A 22,632-nucleotide genomic window follows, 5' to 3' on the forward strand; every position below is an offset into this window, starting at 1 on the left:
CAGTACCGTCTGCTTGCGCTGAGCTGCCTGTTTTCCCTCTGATCCATGGAACTGTGTCTCCTTTTTGCCCCAGCCAACAGTAATAAACTTTCCTGAGGAAGAAATAATCATTGTAGTCAAAGATTTACAGAATTACTTTGCAAAGGGTGGTAAACGACTACAGCACCATGCCACCTGCTCCCACCAAGTTTAACTCTAAAAAATTGCTTGAATTTCCACTGACAAGTTCATATTGGCATTCCCTTCCAGCTCTTCAGCACCCCCATAATGTGAAATGCTTTGCTGGCCCTAGTAAGTACTCCACTTCTGCTCGTTATATATGCTCACAACACACCAATGCAACCAGTCTCAGCAACTTGACTTCAAGCATCTCTTACCTTCCCCAAACTCATTCTGGTGGATTTCCTTCTCAGTAATTGGTTCAAAATCTCTTGTCATCATTATGAGTGTTTGCTGACCTGCAGGGGAGATATCAAATACAATACAGTTAATTAAATCTTCAGCAGATTTTTTTAAAAAATGCTCTCAATTATCCTGTTATTCTGTGATAGACAACACAGAAACATTTCTAATGATAAAAAACAAAACACATCCCTCAAAAATGAAAATCTCAGACTGGAAAAGGACACCTTAAAGTGTCTGTATTCAGAAACATATTTCCTAGACTATCCTTTACTTCTTTCCACTTTCAAAATAAGTACCTGGCACTTCTTAAACATTTTTACTTAAGACAAGAAAAAGGCGAAAAGCTGTCAGCATGAATTTATGAAACTGAACTCATGCGACTGGCTTCTGGATATGGGGAGATCAGGTGATGTTATTTATCTTGACTCTTCCAAGGCCTCTGACACTGTCTTCCACATCACTCAAAAATTCAAGAAAGATGGCATAGATTGATCAGTAGAGAATGTGGACTCAAAACCAGCTGAACTGCCATGTCCAGAAGCTTATTATTAATGGCAAAAAACCTAGCTTGAGGCCCATCACCTGTAGCACATCACCACTGCTAGACCTTGGGTTAATGTTTAACATCTTTATTTGTGCCCTAAATGACTAGATTCTTAGCCAAGTTTGCAGAAAGCACAAAACTGGGAAGAATGACAGGTAGAGCAGGAGGTTGTGCTGCCACAATGATGCACGTTGAAGAGAGTCTGACAGGAAACTCGAAGTTTAACAAGGAGAAAATCCAAGTCCTGCACATCAGGAACTATGACAGATGTGGGAACCAACTGGATGGAAAGGAGCACTGGCTCCATTTCTGGGCTTACCTGTACACAGCAAGCACTGTCATAGAGGAATGGGTTCAGAAAATGGTCACAGATTATTAACATCTTGGAGAATCAGACAGATGGGGAGAGGCTAAGAAAAAAAAATTCTCTGAAGAGGAGGTTCTGAGGGAACTACTGGTGTGCATCAACATCTTATAGAGGAGGGAAGGAACAGAGAGGCAGAGTGCAGGAAAGAAGACAAGACAGGCTACTAGTGGTATCAAAGAGGCAATGAACACAAAATGGAACTGAAAAACAATTCCATTTAAATGTAAGAAAATGTGCCGTTTGGGGTTTTTTGTTGGAATAGGTGATCTCCAGAGTTCCCCAACAACCACAAGTTCTGTTTTGCTTGAAACTTATTACAGATCTGTGTCTCCAGTCAATAAAGTTGAGCTTTTAATTCAGATATTTCTTCTCACAGGACAAGAAAATTTTTGTTATTAAGCAATCAAAAGGACTTAGAACCCTGTATTTACATTTTAGGGTAGCATGGAAAATACACCTCCAGTGAAGACCTGAAAGATTAATGCAAAACTGTTCTCTACAAAGCTCCACTTTCTGGACCTGAACAGCTTCAGCTAGGACCATCAATGCACTGCAGTGATAATTAAACAAAACCTAATATATAGAATCATGTGATGGTTTTTTTTGCTTCCTTGTATCTTAGTCCCGATTTTGTAACTATATCTTGCTTTTCATGTCTTAAAATCAACTGTATTCTACATTTGCATCACAAAATTTCATGCCAGAGGGCAGAAAGCTTACTAGCTGTTACTACCTGTTGCAAGCAAAACAAGCTCTTGGTCAGGGCTCCAGCTCATGGCACTCAGGCCACTGTCCACACTTCCAACACATTCCACCTGTAAGACAGAATTAAGATCACAGATGAGCAAGAACACCAGCATAGCACCATCACAGCACAAAAGCTGTCAGTCACTGTCTGTGGGAAATCCTCTCATGGTTAAAGAAGTCAGAAGATGTATTTCACTTTTTGTGTTGAAAGAAACGTTTCTAATCAAAGATGGTTCTATAATGTTTTCATACAACAAGCCAGAAAAATCTATGGATATAACATATGTAACTGACCTTGCCTACAAAATTCCACTGAACAGTTAAGAGGCCCCATATCCATTGAAAATCTGATCCCAAAGCTGCTTGTGGATATTAAATATGACAAGTGTATACAGCTGTACAAGCTCTAAATAAGTTTACAAAAAATTGGGACAAAACAATTCTAAAATTCAGACGAGATCCAACCCAGGAGAGGTAAAAAGGGGATTTCGTTCCAGGAAGACTCATTCCAGATAGAAGACCTCATTTTGTGCAGAAATAACCCAAGGAATATCTAGGTTCCTGCATATGAAATGGGACTTACATACTATGGATACTGCACTCAGGTGGCCAGATAGAGAGAATGAACCAAACAGTAAAAAGACAGATAAGAAATCATGTATGAAGCACATCTGAAATGAGTCTAAGTTCTTACTTTTGTTGAGAATTCAAATAACTTTAGAGTTAAGGATGGGGTTAGTATTTCTAAAACCTTTTATGGAAAACCACATGCTACAAATTTGACTGGAAAATGCGATCAGATGCACGTGATCAGCTGGTGATCAGTAACTTACTGAACTATCTCGTCTTTGGCAAGAGTTCCTTCTTCCCACCACAGACACATGTAATTATGAACTTGCGTACCTGGATGTGCCTGTACAGTGTAAAGAAGATGGGGCCAGGACCTTTCCAGTGGTGCCCAGTAACACGACAAGGGAAAAATGGGAACAAACTAGAACACATGCAGTCCAATCTGAAGATGAGGAAAAACACTTATTTTGAAGGTTACAGAGCACTGGAATGAGCTGCCCAGAGACACTGTGGAGTCTGCTTCTCTAGAGATATCCAAAACTTGCCTGGACACCTTCCTGTGCATCCATCCTACTATAAGGAACCTGCTTTAGCAGAGGTTTTGGATTAGATGACCTCCAGAGTTCTCTTTCAACCCCTTCAGTGATTCTGTGAGCCATTATGGGTGTATAATCAACAGTGTGACAGAAAATCTCCACCCACTTCACTGTTACCCTGAATTGTAAAAGACTAAGGAACAGAACAATTATTACGAATAGCAAGATAATTCTATTCAAGAAATTAAGCTTGGGTAGCACACTTTTTTCAGAGTGTGAACACACAGTGGTATACAGAGTAACTACCATCCACATGCAAAAGGATTCAGAACAAGGAGAGTAATCAAGTCTTCTGTTTTGGTGCCCAAACTGAACCAAAAGTATACAAGTTTATAATCAAGAAAGTGAGCCAAAAAGCTTTGAAGTTAAATTTGTACTCTAACACACAGTGCAAGAAAAGTTACACACGTCACATCTTTTGTTAGTTTTTATTCTTATATGATGTTTATTGAGTTGCAATGCAGGGCACATTTTTCACATACAGATGGTTTTACATTTAAGTAGTATTTACAAATCAAACTCAAGCAGAAACCGAAAGATGAGCTGCAAGTAACCAGTGACATCTCAAACCTACTTCCACCTGCTTATACTTTTAGGCTGATACTGTAGGGAGAGATGCAAATTTCAGAGGATTCTGCTGCGGTATTTTAGTGAAGATGGTATAAACTGGATGATGAGGAGAAAATAGAAAGCAAGTATCTCAGTTTTTGCCCCATTTACTCAGCTGGGATATATCAAGTTTACCTTCAGTGTTTTCCAGTTCCATTATTTTATCCCAAGTAATCTTCAAATCACAATATAACAAGTTGATTGTATCTTCAGCTAAGTCATATCAGAATAATATTCCTTACTGACTGACAAAATAGAAGTCAAGAAACCTACATAGAATGATTTAGCTTAAAAGGGACATTAGAGATTATCCATTTCCAAACCACTGCCTGTGGGTACTGCTACCAGCCCCCATGTGACATAGCTCAGGGCCCCATCCAACCCAGCCTTGAATGCCTTCAAGGGTGGACCATCTACAGCTTCCCTGGGCAGTCTGTGCAAACACCTCACTGCCCTCTAAGTGAGAAATTTGCTTCTAATATCTAATCGAAATCTACATTCTTACCCTTCCCACAAGAAAGTTTTGGCTATTAACTTATTTTTGACAAACTTGTTATTGCAAACTTGCTTATTTACTCCCTTGGGACAGAGCACCTGCAAACTCAACCAGCATAAAAGGATGCCTGAGAAGAACCCTGTGAAGTTGCCTTCTTTGTGGTCACTGTAGCTGTTTGCTGGTTTGCGACTATGACCTCCAGATGAGCACATTCATCCCCTTCCTGCTTCTCCAGCACCATATGCTGACAATGGAACTTCATGAAACAGACCCTCAAAACAGACCAATCTTTTTTCCTGTTCATTTTTCTGACACTCATTCTTTCTCCATTTTCCTCAGTTCTCTCTTTTTGATTTTTTTTTTCTTTTTTTTCTCATAAAGATCATTAAGTAATTGCAAGACCTATTCTGAGCGGCATGGAACAAACACACATCTAGCCCACAGACTTTCAGCTTTCCTTTGCAATCCCCCAGTTCTTTTTCCTGCCACATTACCTGCTTTGTGCTGAGGTTGCACAGAAGGATGTCTCCAGCCGCCGTGGCAACACACACACACTCCAGCTCTGGAAGATGCTCGATAGCAACGATGCAGCCGCTTCCATCCTCTGGCATAAAACCCTCTGCAGTCAAAGAAACTTCTCTCACCACCTTGACAACAGAAAGGCAGACAGCTTAATAACACCGTATCACCTCACTTTGATTTATACAAAAACAAACCCAACCACAATCCGGTACATATTACAGAACCAGCCCAAGCAGTGCAGCACCACACCGCCAGGCCCTGACCGACTTCTCACCGACTGCGCGGCACAGTCCAGCTCCAGGAGGCCGCTCTGGGATCCCACGAACACCGTGCCATGATCCACACCGAGACAAAAGCCCTGCGGGCTGCCGGGTGCTCCGGAGGGGCGGCAGCCACCGTTCCTCAGCAGCCGGAGGTTCCTCATGTCGGCAGAGCTCAGTGTCAGGGCACACGGCTCTCACACGGCGCCGCCATCACTCCCGCAGCGGGCACAGGCGCAGTAGGTGACGCTCATAGCGCGCAAGCGCCTCGTCCCTCAGGCGGGTTCGCCCCGCGGTCCCGTCGCATCCCATCCCACAGGCGGTGCCGTCCCACACCGACAGGCTCTGCCCCATCCTGTCCCCGCTCCCGGCCGGGCTCTCTGTGTCCCCTTCCCTTCCCCGCCTTCCCCGCCCCGCGCCAGGCGGTGCAGCCCGGTGCCAGGCGCTGCCGTGCCCCGGCCGGGGATGCAGCTGGGCTGTGGAGGCTGTGTGAGGGCGGGGGGAGCTGCCTGCTGTGCCCCACATGTGCGGGGCCCACCCTGATCTTCCCTTTTCGTCAGTGAGTCAGTCAGTGTCGCAGCCGCTTTCAGCTGAACGGGCAGCGGCTGGGCAGAGGGAGGCTTGAAGCAGAGGCTTCCCTCAGTGCCGGATCTGTTCTGGAGGCCGTGGTTACCTGGCTTGGGGTGCCTGCAGCTCTACAGCAGCAGACAGTGGGTCCCAAGGGCATCATCTCTTCAGTTCCTGCAAATAGGTGAGGCTTTCTCTAGATCTGACTAGTGCCCTTCTAACAAGGTTCTTGAATCTGTGTGCTGGATCCATGGAGTATCACAGTGACCATGTTGGAGTCTTTGGACAGCAGGAGAAAACCTTGTGCTGGTAGGGGAGCTTGAGGCTGCTGCTTCTTCCTGCTAATGGTTCCCTTGCACCAGCTGAAACTAGCAGGGAAATTAAGCTTTTGCGGTGGCACCTGTGTAACTTGTCCTTATTCCTTGGCATTTGTAGTTTCAGCAGTAGGAGAGCGGATAAAAGAAGCAGATAAGAAAGAATGAAAAGTGAGAATCATCGGTAGCTTTCTGAAAAGTGAATGAGTGAATGGGAGGAAGCGGCATTACAACGATGGAGCTTAAACAGCACTAACATCTGTCAGCCTGTATCAGTAAGGAGGATGTTGTTCCTAAAAGCAAGAGCTTGGCCAGTGTCTTTCTGTACTCCTTTTTGTTATCCCCACTGGCCTGTTGTCATCACACTGCTGGTTCAGTGTTCAGTGGTTTTGTGGTTGCAGTGGGATTCCCACTAACTCAACCCTGCAATAACGTATTTGCTTCTGATTCTGCAGTACATGATATGAAGGCTTTTTAACAACAGTTTTTCAGCTGACATAAGTATAAGGATGGGTCTTTTTCCAGGTGCTATGGTTTAAAATACTAGCTAAACATGCAGTGGTAAGCTTACCTGAAAGCCATTGACCTGAATACGTGCTCCTTCAGAGCTTGTTACTTCTTTTTCTGCAGCTAATGCTTAGTACTGTCTGTGACTTCAAATGCCCCCTTTGTTGCTATTGACTTGAAACACCCGCAGGATGTACTTGTTTTTCACCTGAAAGATTGTAGCGGCTTCTCTGCTGGTAGTAGAAACTGTATAAGAATTACAGACCGAAAACTGAGAGGTAGAGGTGATTAGAGCCCAGGAAGGGAAAGAGTGATGACCAAAATTAGACACTGGGGACCTCTGCTGGGTAATATGAAAGCTAGGGAATGTGGTGGGTTTAGGGTTTTTTTTGTTTGTTTGTTTTTTTAATTATTTTATTTATTTATTTATTTTTTATTTGGTCATGTATGAGATCTAAGCATATTCCTCAATTTTGTCTTCTGCAGGTTGCATAATAATGTTCATATAGCTGTTGTCTGCTGTACCTCATTTACCTGGAGATTTTCCTGTTTTGATTTGATTCTGAGCATATTTCCTGAAAGAGATGAAGAAAGGACCAGGAAGTGGTGCTTGTCCCAGTGCTGGTGTTCCAGACAAGATAACAGAGCCAAACTCAGATGACAATAGGAGCAACGGAGCCTCAGCAATGGAGAAGGATGTGCTTTCCTCTCCTGGAGAACTAGAAAATATACAGCTGAAACCCAGCAGTGAAACACACAGAAAAAAACTCTGTGGCTATTTAAATAAGCTAGGCATCAGAGGTCCAATCAAGACCTGGAAGTCTCGATGGTTCATTTATGATGAGAATAAATGTCACTTACTATACTACAGGACTGCACAGGACATCAACCCTTTGGGCTCTATTGATCTCTCCAGTGCTAGCTTTGACTGCAAAGTAGAGAATGATGAGGGGGTTTTTGAGATCAGAACACCAAACAGAGTTTTTACTTTGAAGGTAAGAGGCAGAACCTTTGAGGGCTGTTACAAAACATTCCCCATTAGGATAGATACATCTCTGCTAATGTACCTCAGCCTCAGTTTTGTATTAACCCTTTCAGCCTGGACTGTTACCTTGTAGACCTAAGTTCCTTGCTCTGTTTTTGCAAGGCTGGGTTTTCGTTACTGAGGTGGCTTTTCTTTAACAGGATAGGAGTAAAAGCTAAACCAGGTGCTGAACTGAAGTAATTTAAAAGCCCTGCACCCATGCATAACTTATTGAGTAGAAATTAGCTCCATTGTGAAATGGTTCCTGCAGCAGGAAGCGTAGATTCTTATCTTTGTGAATGTGTCTACTGAGAGAAATCTGTTCATGACTCCCACCTGAAGTAATCTTATCCTTTCTGCTTAGTCTCAGTAAACCAGAAACAGAATTGATCAGCTATCTATTGAGGTTCTGTTGCGAAGTCTGTGCTGAAGACTTGCTTTGTCTTTCCAAATTAAGACTTGGGACTGGAGAATATAGCATCAGCATGACTCAGCTGGCTTTTATTTTTGCTAACATGGGCAGAGCAGTGGCTGTTAGCCCTACAGATCATGTCTTATGCTGTTAAGATTGCCTGCTTCCTGTTTTCTCTTATCTTAGGCAATCAGCAAACAGGCAATGATGTACTGGCTGCAGCAGCTACAAGTGAGACGTTGGGAATTTTGCAGTGCTCAGAGCAGACTTCCTGTGGGCAGCTCCCAGCTTGTAAATGAACCTCTAGTTGGCAGAACAAGTAAGTGGCATATATGTCATCCCTTCATTTGCTTTCAGCCTCAAAGTGGTGAATGGTGCTCCTCATCTATAAGTGAGAGGAGACACTGCCCAGCTATTTAAATGCATGTGCCAACTACCAGTGCCTGGACTGATGTTTGGAGGTCATAGTTTACTGGAGATGAACATGAATATACTGTTTCCTGATCCACCACAGCATGTGTTAGGCAATGTTCAAATATCTTATGGTTGTGAATCTCCTACCTACACATTAAGAAACACTGTGACTGGGGTAGGGAACAGCAATAACTATACTCTTTATCTGTTTAGAGGGTTGAATTTTGATTTCTTAAGGTCTTTCTCATGTACAAGTGCTTGAAGTCACTTGGTAGAAATAAATTACCTGCTCAGGGACTTCTTGGAACCTTCTGTAATTTGATCTTATGTAAGGGAAACCTGCTCTGCTGCTTTTGTTACTGATGTGTTGTACACAGAATGCCTACATGTAAGAAAATGCAGTGGTTCTTAAGTTACGTTAAGGAGTCAAGGTCTAATGAAAGACTACCTTGGATACTTGGCTTTCATGTTCTGGTTTGTTTCCATGTAGATGTTGCTGATGATGAGGGCTTTCTGCCTCCAGTCAAAACGCCAACAGAAGTGGTGGGTTTACAGGCAGCCTCCTTGCCTGCACCCCAAACAGCTACTGCTTTACAGAACATCTCCCTTAAGCACCCTTGGACAGAGATACAGTAAGTGCATGAGGAAAGTTGCAGTGCAGTTCACATACTTGCCTGCCCCTTCTGTGTGCTACTTGCTTATTTTATATTGTTTGAATTGGGACTCTTTTCTAGGTAGATAAACCATGAAGTGTTTTTATGAAGAAACAAACTTTCTTTGACATGCCCTTGTTCTAATGCATTTCACAAAATCTATCTGTCTTGCAAAAGACCCTAGAGGCAGACTAGGAGCTTGGTTAAGCTTTCCTAGGTGAAGCTGGTGGTTTACTTGCCTTCTGCGGTGCATCTGAACATTGTTCTTGGAAGGACTTTTTGGGCAGGTTGAACTTTACTCTGTAGGTTAGCACCAAAAGCCCTTTCCAGTGGTTTGAAAGGATCTTGGGTACTTTGCAAGGCCTTGATATTACACAGTTTGCTGTTCCTTGGCTGAGTTTCAGGCATGTGAATAGTCCCCCGGCCTGCACTGACTTCATGTTTGTGATTGCAGGTTTTGGCTCCATCTGGGTTGCAAACCTTCAGCAGTTACTGTTGCTTAAAGGCAGTCCGCACCAGTGTGTCCTTAAGCATATCTTCATCACTTATTTACATATAACCAACAGCATGCGGGTGGTCACAGGTGCAGTAGGTAGGCTGGCACTTGCCAAAGGGTTTTGCTGGGGAGGCTGGCTGTAGTTTTGTATCACTGCTGCTCTGGTTACAATCTGATGCTGATAGGAAGGAAGACTTCCTATGGTACTAACAGTAGCCATCTCAGCTGTACTATTTTGCAGGATATGCATTCTTTCCTCTTCACTTTGATTAAAAATACTGTATTCATAACTCTTCCCCATCCTTACTTTTGTTAGCTTGAGTAATAATTGCTTCTTTTCATCCTCAGATCCAGTTGTTACCTCAGTTCTGTGAACGTTTCTGTGGGCTCTGTTGAGTAGTGTCTGGTTTCATCTGAGTTCATCTGATTTCTGAGTTGTTCTGGTTTTATGGGAAAAATAGCGTAGCATGAGATAAAGAAAGGCAGGAAAATTGCATCAAGTGAATGCCCACAGCAGCCCACAGGGGATGGAGGTCTGCTGATCTCTTCTGCCAATAAATTTCCTTAGGTCAGAAACTTCTGCTCTTCTACTCTAGTGCCTCACAGTAAAAAGACAAAAAGGAGAATAATAGTCCCAGCTTCATTAACAGTAAAGACATGGCTAACATAAAATCTTTTGTATGTGTTAGAACAACAGGCTTGTTTTCTTTCAGCTGATGGGAAGGGATAAGACTTGTATAGAGATAGGCAGCTGTCTCACTCCCTTCTATAGGTTTTACAAAGAACACTGGCGTGTTGCTGGTTCTTTATAATCCTGTGGAGTCACCTTCTTCTGACAGCATCTGAAAGCAGCAGCTGCAACAAACAGTCTGTGATGGACTGCAATTTTATTCCAGAATCTATGTGCTGTATCAGAGCTTATCAAATTAGTTGTGGCAAGGTTATTAAATGTGATTCAGATCACGGGACCCGTGACAGCTTCAACTGTGATTGTTGAGGCACTTTTGGCTGTCCTGTAGAGAACTGAGCTTTTGTTTCTCTCTGAGGGCTTCTGCAAGGAACTGAGCTAAGGGAGAAAGAGGAGAAGGAGAGAAGGAAGGAAGGAACGATTGTAGTTGATCTGTTGAATTCTGTCCAGCCTTTATGTACAAGGCTGAAGGATGTGGGAAAGATCTCTGTCTGATTCACTTGGCTATGCTGGGACCAATTTTGAGGCATCTTTCTAATATGTGCCAGTTTCAGCTTTGCTCCCCTTGTATCCACCAGTGCCATGAATGGTTTGTTTTTTTCAATCAAATGGTGGAGGCAGGTTCTGAGAGGAGGGATGAGATGTGAGGAAGGATGATAAATGAGAAGACGTATATCACTGGGTAATCTGAATATATACTGGCTGCAGTGTTCATGACTTCTTCTGTTCACTAGTCTCTTTTGGTCTTTTGTTGTTTCAGAAACACTGTCTACAATATCTGTGGCTCCAAGCAGCTCTGGGGGAATGATGGGAATGTCTTTAACTTCAATAAATTCCAGGAGCACTCTGAACAAGAGGGAGAAGTGGAAGTGCAGTGTACAGGTGCCTGTTACTGAGATGTGTATGGGTATGATGTAATTTACCAGTCAGACTTAGCAGGAAAGTGAAGGATAGAGTGGCAAGTAGTTCTGGGACATGAAAGCTTGAGCATGTTGTCTCACTCCTTCCTTCCTTCCTGAGCATTGCTGCCATAAACAAGACTTATTTTGCTCTGCTTTAGGCTGTATCTGTTTGTCTCTTACCTGTGAAATCTTTTCCAGAGGCAAAATGATAATCCATGTTGCTAGCCCACACTATTTCTTTGAGCTGGAAGTTAAACTACTGCACAGCCTCATTCTCCTCAACCCTTTCTTCCCAAATGTAGGGTGGAGCTGCTAAGTTTAGCCTGTGTTCTCCACGGATGCTAATTGCCATTTGCTGTGGGCAAGACAGGTGGGGTGAAAGGAGGGTTTAGACGAGGATTTACAGGTACCATAAATCATATTTATTCTGGGGACGCCTGTAGTTCTGATTCCTGCTATTCATGAATCCCAGCAAGTGAATATTTCTTACCCTGTGTGTTAGTTTTCTAGTTGGAGCTATTGTGAGTTCCCTCGTAGCAACACATAGGAGTTTATAGCAAGAAACTCAGTTCTGTGTAAGTTAACTCTATTTCCTTCCAGTGAAGGAGACCCCAGAGGATGGAAGGATGGAGTCTAAGTTGAACTTGTTTAGGAAAGCCAAGTGGATGAACAGTAGCTTGACAGAAGAGCAGCCCCGGGAAAGGAACTCAATGGACAAAGTGAATGTCTTACAGCAACAGATGCTGACACTCACAGAGGAGGTCAAGTCACAGAAGGTGAGTGCGGTGAAGAATCTGCTGCTCTTAAGAGCAGGACCTTGCAAGTGTTGACAGGGACTCCCTTGACCTTGATGTCAGGCTAAGCAGGAAATCAGCTGAAGCTCCTAGTGTTGCCTTTGTGTACATAATCTGATGGTGCCCGGCATAAGGGAATCATGGATATCCATCAGCCACTGCTAGGAAACACATCTAGCAGACAGGTTGGAAAAGAGAGGTTAAAAAAAATAAATCCAGGTGTATTCTGCACTTGTCATGCTGGTGTACATTGCTTAACAGGTGTATGAAGTACAGTCATGGATAGGTATCATGATGCTGGCAGGAGCTGCCAGGTTGAGTTGTATCATGCTTGTTTTAAACAACAATCCACCGTTAAGACATGATGTGACTGCAGAAGCCCAGCACGTGGGTCACTGCAAGGCTTCTCTCCTGAGTGACACTGTTCTCCACAAGCCTGGAGCAATGCCAGGCTCCCCAATAATGCTATGATTTCTTCCAGCAAAGAAGACAAGAGAGCCAGGTCCCATGGTGGGTGATTGAGTTACACCCTTGATTTGGTTCCTTAAATGTCTGAGACAGCAGAGCATGAATCAGCAGCACAGTGTTGGAACAAGCTTTTGTGCGTTCATGTGGCTTGGAGTGAGGGAGGACTTTTGCAGTGGGAAAGCTGAAATGATACAGCAATTTCCATTCAGTTTTTCTCCAGAGAGGGGTCAGTTTTGAGATCCTGAGGATCTTTAGCTGTTCACATATTACTAGGCAGGTCTGTAGTATCCATTAATTTCTGTGTCCTGAACAGCACTGTAAGCTAATCAGTTTGTTTTCTTTTTCCAGGAGTTGGTTAAGCTTCTTCACAAAGCCCTCGAGGCAGCTCAGCAGGAGAAAAGAGTATCTAGCATGTATCTCACTGCAGCAGAAGATAAGGACAGGCTGGAGTTAGTGCGCCACAAAGTGAGACAAATTTCAGATCTCACCAGTCGACTGGAAGCTGTTGAGCAGGAAAAGAAGGAACTTGAGCAGATAGTTGCTCTAAGAGACAGCCATATCCAGGAACTCAAAGAGCATGTGCAGCTTCTGATGGAGAAGAACCATGCCAAACAGCAAGTCATCATGGCCTTGACAGAGCAGAGGGCTCGAGAACACTCTGATTCCCTGCAAGAAGCAAACACTATTACTGCAGAGACACTGTATAAACAACAGGAGGAGATCGAGCACCTGAAGGTATGTGGAGATGACATGGACTGTTGGGTTTATTTTCCCGTTCCTGTACCCTCTGGTTCAGTGGGAGGTTGTTCCTAGTGGAAAGTACAGGCCATATTTCTAGTTCTGCGTGCATTAGACAGGGTGAGAAGGCCTAACCTGGTACCAGGAGGGTTCTCAGAAGTATGAAGTTCAGCTTCAGCCTAGTTTTGATCTAGTTCTTGTCAACACTGAGTACCTGCCTCTGTGTTCGATATTCTGCTTCATTTACTGCAGCTTAACCTGCTACCTTCACTGGCTCTGTTGGTGTGTATTTCCCTCTTGCAAACAGTTTCCCAACGTATTTTAGTTTTTTCAAATCCAGCCTGTTGTACTGTTACCACATATACCATTATAATGAACTGTTAGCATGGGGTGGAGAATTGCCAAATGAGCTGCTTTGTTGTGGGGAATGTTTTTTCTGCCAGCTGTGGGACTGAAATCTGCATCTGTTTCTTTAAAAAAATAAAATAAAGAAAAAACTCAAAAACTCTTCTTCCATGACTGTTTTGTTTTGTGGCAGGATGATATTGATGCATACAAAACCCAGAACCAATTTCTCAACTCAGAGATCCATCAGGTTACTCGACTCTGGACAAGAGTTGCTGAGAATGAAAAAGCCCTTCTAATGAAGGTGAGGCAAAATAGTTCTTCTTCCTCGGGGGCAGCTTTTTATAAGTTCTTTCCAAAGTGGGCACTGGGATGATTTTGATACCAAAACTCACCAGGAAGAAGTTTGTTTCCTATTTTTTTTACTTTAATTATTATTTTTAGTTTTACACTTCCTTGCTTTGTATTGTTCCCAGATTAGATGTGATTGTTTTCTTTTTCCAAAGTAAAACGCTTACAAAGTTCAGGCTTAGGGATGCGGAAAACTAAATCAGATTCCTGTAGATTCAGCTGTACTTTTGGATACAATTAAAGAAATAGCTATTCTAAGAGAATGAGAAGTGTTTCTTGAGATTTGGCAGGCTGACTAAGTCCTGGCTCCTTCTTGTTTTGATTTCTGCACAAGGCCTGGTGTTGTCAGCTAGTTGAGAGTTCATTTCTTTTTTTTTTTTTAGGCTCTGTTTTTACTTCTCGTGCTGTAAGTGTGCATGAACTAGTTATGCTTAGACTTGTCTTTCTGGTCTTAAACCACTGCTTCAGGCTGGCATTTGTTCTCTGGGTTTTCCTCGCTTAGTTTTAAAGAATGTCTCCATAGCCTTGTATTCTGGAACAAAGCAAGCAGCTACTTCTGAGGTGTTGTCATTCTTTCATCTGTTTGCTCCCTAGTCTTTTGAAACCCAGTACACCTCAGCTTATTGCTGTTTTCTGATCTTGCAATTGCTGTTACTTTCAGAATGGAAGTAATCAGACCGACATGCTTGACAACGCAAAATGTTGATTAAAGTGGTAGTGTAACAGTGTCCTATGCTCTTTTCTATCCACTTTCTATGCAGCCTAATTCTTTCTGTGATTCCTCTTTGTTTTTAATTGCTGCTTCCTACTGAGCAGGTTTCTTCATTGTGCTTCCTATGACACATTGATTAGGTGAGTCTTGTCACCTTTATAGCCTCAGTTGTGAACTGTGGAGTGGTGATAACAATACTCATTTCTCTCTCTCTCTCTCTCTTTTTTTTCCCCCCTTCTTTCCTGTGTGCATGCCCTGGAGCATGGTGGTTTCACTCTGAACTCATTTGAGCTTCCCATGCTTGAGAAATGTTGTGTAGCAGTATGATGGTACTGTGGTTGCTCAGGAGCATGTTCACTTTGTGATGCTGCTGTGTATCCTCAAGTTATTGAGGTTCCATCTCAGTCCCTTGAGTACTGTATATTGTCAGGGTACAACTCGGTCTGTGGTAGGGAATGTGGCTAAGCAGTAGGGAAAAAACCTGAAAAGAACTCAGATGCAGAGTGGTGGCTCTGATCTGTGCTGCCCGGGAAATGGCCAGCCACTGAATAGACCAGTGCAGGTGATGCTGTATTAAGTCTGCCATTCAAAAAGCAACTTCTTGCTTATGAAGCTTATGTTTGTTCATTGACAGTGGTGGTTCATTCATGGCTGCACTTCGCATGGCTGTAGAAAACTGTTGGGTATGTTTTCTGGGGTCTTGCTATTCAGGAATCTTTGTTTTATGTGTGGGCCAGGATAGCAAAGAGCAGTGGTGATACAGGAAGAACTGCCGGTGAGCTACCTAATTCTTTCTTGTATTCACATCAGTGTGCCTACCTGCAAGCCCAAAACTGCCAGATGGAGAGCAAATACCTGACGGTCTTGCGGAAGCTGCAGGAGACTGTCTGTGGCCTGCCCAGCTCACATGCTGAGATGGTGAGGAACCTCATTCAGGAAGCACTGCGGTGGGATGTGAAAGAAGGAGCAGATCTGAACCTGAACCCTGTGAGGTAATAGGGAAACACATGGGGACATTCACACCCTTGTGGAAGTCTGTCAGTGGAACGGGCAAGAGAAGTCTGAGACAGTTCTTATGGCAGCTAATGGGAGCCATAACCCACAAGGATTAGTAAAGAAAACGTGGTAATATGGAAACTACGCACACCTGATAGTAGCATATCAGTGCAGGAAGGGGATATAAAAGTTACATAAACCCTATCACTAGTTACCTGGGAGAAGAGACTGACTCTCACCTCACAACAGCTTCCTTTCAGATAGTTGTAGAGAATGATGAGATCTCTGTTGAGACTCCAGACTAAAAAATCCCAGCTCCTTCAGCTGCTCCCCACGAGTCTTGTGTTCCAAACCTATCACCAGCTTTGTTTCTTTTGACATGCTCCAGTGCCTCAATGCCTTTCTTGTCTAACTAAACTAACCTGAGCTGCAGCCTCACCAGAGCAGAGTACAGAAATGCTTGAGAAGTCCCCTGGAAAGTAGAGAATATTTATCCCTTAGAGTTTTCTAGACCCATCCATGCAAAGCCATGGCTGCCCTGTTTCTAGCTCTGGGTCAGTCTTGCATTAAGGGGTGGGGCTAGACTGCAGTCCTCCAGAGTGCTCTGCTACTGGTGCTACTGAGGACTTTGCATTTATACTAATGCTTTTCTACAAAGTTACTGCCCTAGTTTCATAGCAAATTCTATTACATCTGGTTGATCAAATTCAGATTCACAGGTAGCCCTAAGAATCTAAGGCCGTGCTTGGTCACTCTGTCAGTTCACTTGGACGATGCCTGCCTGGTTCTGGATTTTGGTGTGTGGCTCTTGCTCTCTATTGAGATCAGGAAGCATTAAGGTTAACTGTAATGCCTTTACCTCCCCATGTTAGCTGAGATAAACACTGTATTAATTTGAAAGTAATAGATATGTTAGGGAAGATAAAACAAGCATGGACATGGACTGACTTGTTTCCTGTGCAGCCTACAGTGAGGTATCTTCTTAGCAGGGGGTTGGACTTCATGATCCCCAGCGATCCTTTCCAACCCACGTGATTCTGTGATACCTTGGAAGTAGCCTTGCTTGTGGACTGAGGGTGCACAAACCTCCAACAAGCACTACCAATAGGGCTCCTGGAGTTTTCTGATTAGAAAGAGATCTGCGCTGTGCACCGGAGACATCTGAAGGTGCTGTTAGTCTCTGTTTTTTGTTCTGATGCTCTGAAGCTTTTGCAGTTCGTTACTGCAGAACTGTCTGTGTCCTAAGGCATGGCAGGGAGAAGATGCACAGATTGAGCAAAATGCTACATTGTGAGTAGGGGAACAGATGGAGCAAGAGAAAAGGGTCTGTTGGGGTCAGACTGCAGCTCAGAGCAGAGCTACACTTGAGTTCATGTGTTTGTCTATGCTACTGGTGCAGACTACCATTTGTCTTCATGATTCTGTGACAGCAGATATGGCAGGCTCATGCGCATGGCTGCCAGAGAAGCAGAGGAGAAATACCTGTGCTCTGGCATGCGTGACAGGAGCGGAACATGGCAGTGGCCTAGAACTGGCTTTTGAATTAACCTCTGCCTTGTACCCTTCTAGTGAGTACGATGAGTATGGATTTATGACTGTACCTGACTACGAAGTTGAGGACTGGAAACTCCTGGCCAAAATTCAAGCCCTAGAGATGAAATCCAACAACCTGCGGAGCCAGGAAGCAGTGGAGAAACCCCTTCGTGACAGGTGGAATAGCATTGTAGAACTGAGTCCCTCTGCAGAGCTGAAAAGCCTTATTCGAAGTGGCATTCCTGTGGAGCATCGGCAGCGGGTCTGGAAGTGGATTGTCAGCCAGCACTGCAGCTATCTGCCTGACCACTACCAGCAGCTGTTAAGACAGAGCAAGAGCACTGAACACCCTGCCTGTCGGCAGATTGAGCTTGACCTGCCCCGGACACTGACCAACAACAAACATTTTTCGTCCCCCACTTCCCAGCTCATCCCCAAGCTCCGAAGGGTACTTCTGGCATTCTCCTGGCACAATCCTGCCATTGGATACTGCCAGGGACTGAATAGGTGAGGAACCAGGTATGCTGCTTCTTCATGGGATAGCACTGAGATGGTGTAGATACTTTCTCTAGGCTGTGATTCAAACAGTCCCAGGCTCCTGTCCTTCTCTAGATCTTTACTAGCTCTAGGTATTTTCCTGCTGTATTTGGCACATGGTGTCTTTTTTCCACCCACTGCTGTTGCTGTGTTGTAGCAGTCAACAGACAGAATGCACTTGTTTGTCTTCTTCCTATTTTGTGACTTCTACAGGAAAAGCTATAGGAGGTGGGGTGATGCAGTCTCAGATTAACGTCAAGAGATAGAGGCTGAATCTGTGAGTCATATTGTGCTCAGAAGAGCACCCTAGTGATTGCTTTTGTCTTGCAATAGTTGGAGGAAATATTTGGAAGTGCTAGCAGTTGTGGCAGATGACGCATGAGGAGAAGCTAACGAAATTGATCTTGTTATATCTGAAGAATTACAGAAGCAAAAGGAACCTTAAAGGTCATCTAGTCCGACTCCCCTGTAATGAACAGCGATACCTACAGATAGATCGTGTCACTTAGAGCCCCATCGAGCCTGACCCTGAATGTCTCCAGGGATGAGGCATCCACCACCTCTTTGGGCAACCTGTGCCAGTGCCTCACCACCTTTATTGTAAAAAAAACTCCTTCCTTATAGCCAATCTAAATATCTCCTCTTTTAGTGTGAAATCATTTTCCCTTATCCTATCACAGCATATCCTGCTAAAGAGTCTTTCTCCTTTGTTTGTATAGCCCCCCTTTAGATGCTAGAAGGCCATCACCAGGTCTTCTGGAGCTTCCTCTTCACCAGGCCAAACAGCCCAGTTCTATCAGTCTGTGAGGCTCAAGGAATCTAAAAGCTTCTTTCACTTCCCAAATTTTAGCTACAGAAAAGATTAAAAAAAAAAACCAACAGACTTCTTAGAAGTGTGTAGTCTATGAAAAGAGGCACCAGTCACTAGCTGCAAGAAGGAAGTTTCTGACTGTACATTTTCATGGGAGGAAAATCTGTGTAAGGCATTCCTATTGCTCTTTCGGTGTTCTTCAGAATGACGTTTTCCATTCCAGAAATCCCTTGATATTAGATGTTATAGAATTATCTTTCAGAAGCCTGCAGAACAGATCATTCTCTGACCAACTGTGCTCCCTCACAGAGCTAGAGACAGGCCAGTAAGAATACTGGATTCTCCTGTTCCAGTGTTGGACTGTGTCTTCTCATACAGTGTGGTATTGCCTCATGTTGTCTTGTTCATCACAGATTGGCAGCTGTTGCCCTGCTGGTCCTGGAAGATGAGGAAAATGCTTTCTGGTGTCTGGTTCATATTGTGGAGAATCTAATGCCAGCAGACTACTATAGTGACACTCTGATAACATCACAGGTGAGCTGGCACCCCCATTTCTGCTTGTACTGCTCTGATGTGGTGATTTATAACTAAAGGGTTAAAAACATGCAGTCATCTTGCAATGTGTTTAACTTTTGACAGTTGACATCACCTTGTAGTTCTTCCCATTACAGTTACAAAGTTGTTTAAGAAATGGGGCACCACTCCTGAATAATCACTTGGCTGTCAGGCTAGTCAGGGGAGAGGCGCCCATTAACTGTGCAGTTATTTATTGCAAGGAAGATCCAGTAAAAGTGAAGTGGCTAACTCTGACATGTAGAACCAAATATAAAGAAGGTGTCTTTGTGGAAACTGCTTTCCATCTTTCCATCTTTGGAATGCCCTGTGCAGATGAAGGAAGGTACTGGAATTTTTATATCAACTGTGTTTCAGTTTAGGATCAAATGACAAAAGTAAGCCTAGGGGCTTTATAGGTTGGCTTGATAAACTGAAAGCTGGCTGAGAGTGTTAAGGTTTAGTTCTTGCAGACTTGAAAGACCAAAGCGTATCACTTTGTCTGGTTTGTACTACAGGGCCAAAGGTAAGTAGGCTGACAGAACTGGTATAGTAATATGATACAGTAACCCTGGTCTTGCTCTGAACACTTCCTCTCATAAAACCATAGCTTCCTTGAAATGAAGCCTTTATAAACTTAATTAAAGGATCTCACCAGCTGCATTTATGCGTCTAGGTTCATGCAGCTACAAGCAAAGCAGACAGCAGTGATCCCACAAAGAAGTGAAGTGAGAAGATTAGCTCTTTCTTGTGAAGACAGACAGGGGTCTAACGTATTCAGTCTATTAGGCGATGTGCAGTCATTCAGACCTAGGCATGCTTTTAGTCCCTGTCATTCAGCTGGTTTCTCATGACATCAGAGAAAATAACAGTAGGATTAATGTGGAAAGATGCGTCGGTGTTTTCCCTCATGACTCTGAGATAGAGAACTCTTCTCACTGTGTGAGAAGAGCACATTTCTGCACATCTCAGCCCTGTTTCAACTCCACACCTTTCACGTGTTACCACACAGAAGTTTACTGCTCTGTAATTCTGAAGGGCTGAGAGACAATGAGATTCTATGCTCTACCTGGGATGTATTTAGGCTAGAAGGCAGCACCAGTGGCATATGTAGGCCACTGTTCTGCTGCACTGTTCCTCTCCTTCACTGCTAAGATGGTTTGTGCTTGCTAATTAATCAATTTATTTTTTTCTTTTTGGTCAAGATTAGGTAGATCAGAGAGTCTTCAAAGACTTCCTGGCAGAGAAGCTGCCTCGCCTCACAACTCATTTTGAGCAGTATCAGATTGATGTCTCACTCATCACCTTCAACTGGTTTCTGGTGGCCTTTGTGGACAGCTTGGTCAGTGACATCCTCCTGCGAGTGTGGGATGCTTTCTTGTATGAAGGAACTAAGGTGAAACCCTTAATCTAGGCCTTCTTTCCATCTGCACCACATCTGACATTACAGTAGATTGATGAACATTCACATGTGTCAGAGAGGTGTGGGGATGAGCCTCTTGTCCTGTCCTGCCTCTTTAGTGCAATGCCTTGTTGTCTCCTTGTCTAATATTGCTGTATATTTGATGCATTCAAGCAGATCTATTGTGAGTGGTGCCCCTGGCATTTCTTAGCATGTAGCTCTGATGTAAAACAGTTCTGATGAGGTCCCCTCTGCTCTACAACTCAGACACAGCTCAGAGTGGACAGATACAGGGAACAGAAGGTGGGCAGAGATTTAATATTCCTAAAAATAATTGTGAATTTTGCACTCCCACTGTATAGGGAGAATTGGGAAACCCTGTGAGACTAGTTTCAGGGTCCTTTTGGAGGTTCTGTTAAGCTTTAGAGTTGTAAGTTAGCTTACAGAGGGTTGTTCTTTTGGTTTTAGCTCTGTGCTTCTTCAGGCCCACCCTAAAGCAGCCTACTGAGCACAGGAGTAGCCCAGCGACCACATATACTGTAGTGTGTATCCCTTATCCTATGTTTTAAGCCAGGGGAGACCAATCCCTTGGTTGCCAAGACTTTGCCAACTGAAACGCCTTTCAACTTTCCAGGTGATTTTCCGCTATGCACTTGCAATTTTTAAATACAATGAGGAGGAAATCCTAAGAATTCATGACAGTGTGGAGATCTACCAGTACCTGCGTTTTTTCACAAGGATGATCGTGGATGGCAGGTAGGACAGACTGAATTGCTGTCAGTCTCATATCTGAGGCCTGTACTTGTTCAGCTGTTACATCAACCTAAAAAGAGATGTGACTAGCTTGTTAACAGATGCATACACTAGCATGTTAACAGGACATAGACCTATGTGCCTCTTTTTTGATTTCTCCTGCATGCTATTACTTAAGGCCTGTTTGGCTTGGACAAAGTCATGATACAACAGGCCTGTCCAGAAAGTCTGGGTTATTCCTCTTTTTCAGCAGCTGAAACTTGGCAGTCCTACCTGCTGGGTTTCTCACAGCTGAAATGATCAGGTTATTTGAGAACACAGCTCTGCTCATGGCCTTTAATGGCACAAACTGCTTAAGAATGACAATTGTATAATCAGAAGAGTGGAGCATAGGGGCTGTTCCTCTCCAAGGAAGATGAGTCATCAGAGTTAGTTCTGAGCCCATTTCCTCACTGTGTGCTTCATACCTTAAAAGTGTACCTTAAAAGTGTGCTTTAAAAGGTTACCTTGGGTGGTTGTTTGTGTAAGAAGCAATTGCCTGTGATTCCTTTATGACTCTGCTGCTTGCTGACTGTTGAGCACAGAGCTGAAATACTTTCTGCAGCATCCTGAGGGAGCGAATAACAAGCTGCACTTGGGTTGGTCTGAGAAATCCCACTCTTCTTAAACACTTAAGTATTTGCTACCATTTCAGCCAGTAAATGGGTTCACCAGGCCTCTTTTCCATTGTAGGAAGCTGCTGAACATTGCCTTCAATGATTTGAACCCCTTCCCCATGAAACTGCTGAGGAACCGGAGGAGAATTCACAGGGGAGAGCTGGAGACAGAGCTGTGCGAGCTGGAACAGATCAAAGCAGCCTACGTAAAAGGGAGAGCAGAGCAGGGATCTCGGGGCTTGGAGGAAGCTGTAAGTGAGGAGGAAGAAGAGATATAGCAAAAATGGAGCTCATCACTCCTTTTTCACCTTGTGGAAGGTCTCCAGTAACAACTATCTGTATATGACAAAGATAGAGGTGTTTGTGAGGCCTGTCTGCCTCTGGAAGAAAGGCTGTAGATGTAGGACCGTGTGGGGACCTAACCAGGCTTTGTGACTGAAAGGTGTCAAAGGAATTTTACCCTTCCTGTACACCCCATGCTGTGCAACTGAGGGATGCAGCTAAAGATCTGTAGGAAATAATGGTTGTGGTACCATTGATGCAAACGATCCAACCAGGCAGGGCTTTTCTTGAAGAGGCTCGAAAGAGATTTTTCTGTGCATGTAAAGTCGCAAATGAATAAATAAGCCAAGAGCACTTCCTCATTGGTGTCTAAGCTTCTTAACTGGTTGGGAGGGGAACCTGCTTTTTGAATACATGGTGCCTTCAATGGCTCACTTGCCAGGAAAGCATGCACATAAGCCTGCAGCTGCTGAGTCATGCTGCTCTCACCAGGTTAGGCCTGAAGAAGGCCTGGAAGCTGGAGGACATCTTGCTGTGGGGCTCAGACTGGGACGAGTCAAATGAAATGTGGGAAGGTGGAGTTGTCTCTCAGGTTTATTTTGGTTCCTG

The 22,632-nt window shown here is 43.8% G+C and overlaps 2 protein-coding genes across 9 annotated transcripts in view; one reads left to right on the forward strand and one right to left on the reverse strand.

Moving 5' to 3' along the window:
* Window positions 1–5,337, reverse strand: part of ELP1 (elongator acetyltransferase complex subunit 1) — a 29,234-nt gene extending 23,897 nt beyond the window's left edge. Inside the window, exons 1-5 of the mRNA XM_015849949.3 lie at window positions 5,131–5,337; window positions 4,829–4,981; window positions 2,050–2,131; window positions 378–458; window positions 7–92 (exon numbers count right to left, since the gene is read on the reverse strand). Coding sequence (XP_015705435.1) covers window positions 7–92; window positions 378–458; window positions 2,050–2,131; window positions 4,829–4,981; window positions 5,131–5,280 — 552 coding nt within the window. The 5' untranslated portion in view covers window positions 5,281–5,337. The remainder of the gene's footprint in view (window positions 1–6; window positions 93–377; window positions 459–2,049; window positions 2,132–4,828; window positions 4,982–5,130) is intronic.
* A 56-nt stretch (window positions 5,338–5,393) lies between these two features.
* On the forward strand, window positions 5,394–22,385 carry TBC1D2 (TBC1 domain family member 2). Of its 8 annotated transcripts, none has more exons than XM_015849951.3 (15): window positions 5,411–5,867; window positions 6,119–6,272; window positions 6,991–7,499; window positions 8,127–8,259; window positions 8,845–8,986; window positions 10,952–11,073; window positions 11,694–11,869; window positions 12,704–13,090; window positions 13,632–13,742; window positions 15,312–15,493; window positions 17,067–17,537; window positions 18,792–18,912; window positions 20,141–20,326; window positions 20,967–21,088; window positions 21,818–22,385. In XM_015849951.3, the coding sequence occupies exons 3-15, from the start codon at window positions 7,089–7,091 to the stop codon at window positions 22,017–22,019; spliced, it is 2,766 nt and encodes a 921-aa protein (XP_015705437.1). In that variant the 5' UTR covers window positions 5,411–5,867; window positions 6,119–6,272; window positions 6,991–7,088; the 3' UTR covers window positions 22,020–22,385. The 8 variants fall into 8 exon arrangements, 4 of the variants coding, with proteins under 4 accessions (XP_015705436.1, XP_015705437.1, XP_085384060.1 ...); XR_014939076.1 differs by having other exon boundaries at window positions 5,454–5,867; window positions 20,136–20,326; XM_015849950.3 differs by lacking the exon at window positions 6,119–6,272 and having other exon boundaries at window positions 5,394–5,867.
* The last annotated feature ends 247 nt before the right edge of the window (window positions 22,386–22,632 follow it).

The sequence above is a fragment of the Coturnix japonica genome, chromosome Z (assembly GCF_054131305.1).
Source record: "Coturnix japonica strain WE chromosome Z, WE-NBRP24, whole genome shotgun sequence".
Classification (NCBI taxonomy): Eukaryota; Metazoa; Chordata; class Aves; order Galliformes; family Phasianidae; genus Coturnix; species Coturnix japonica.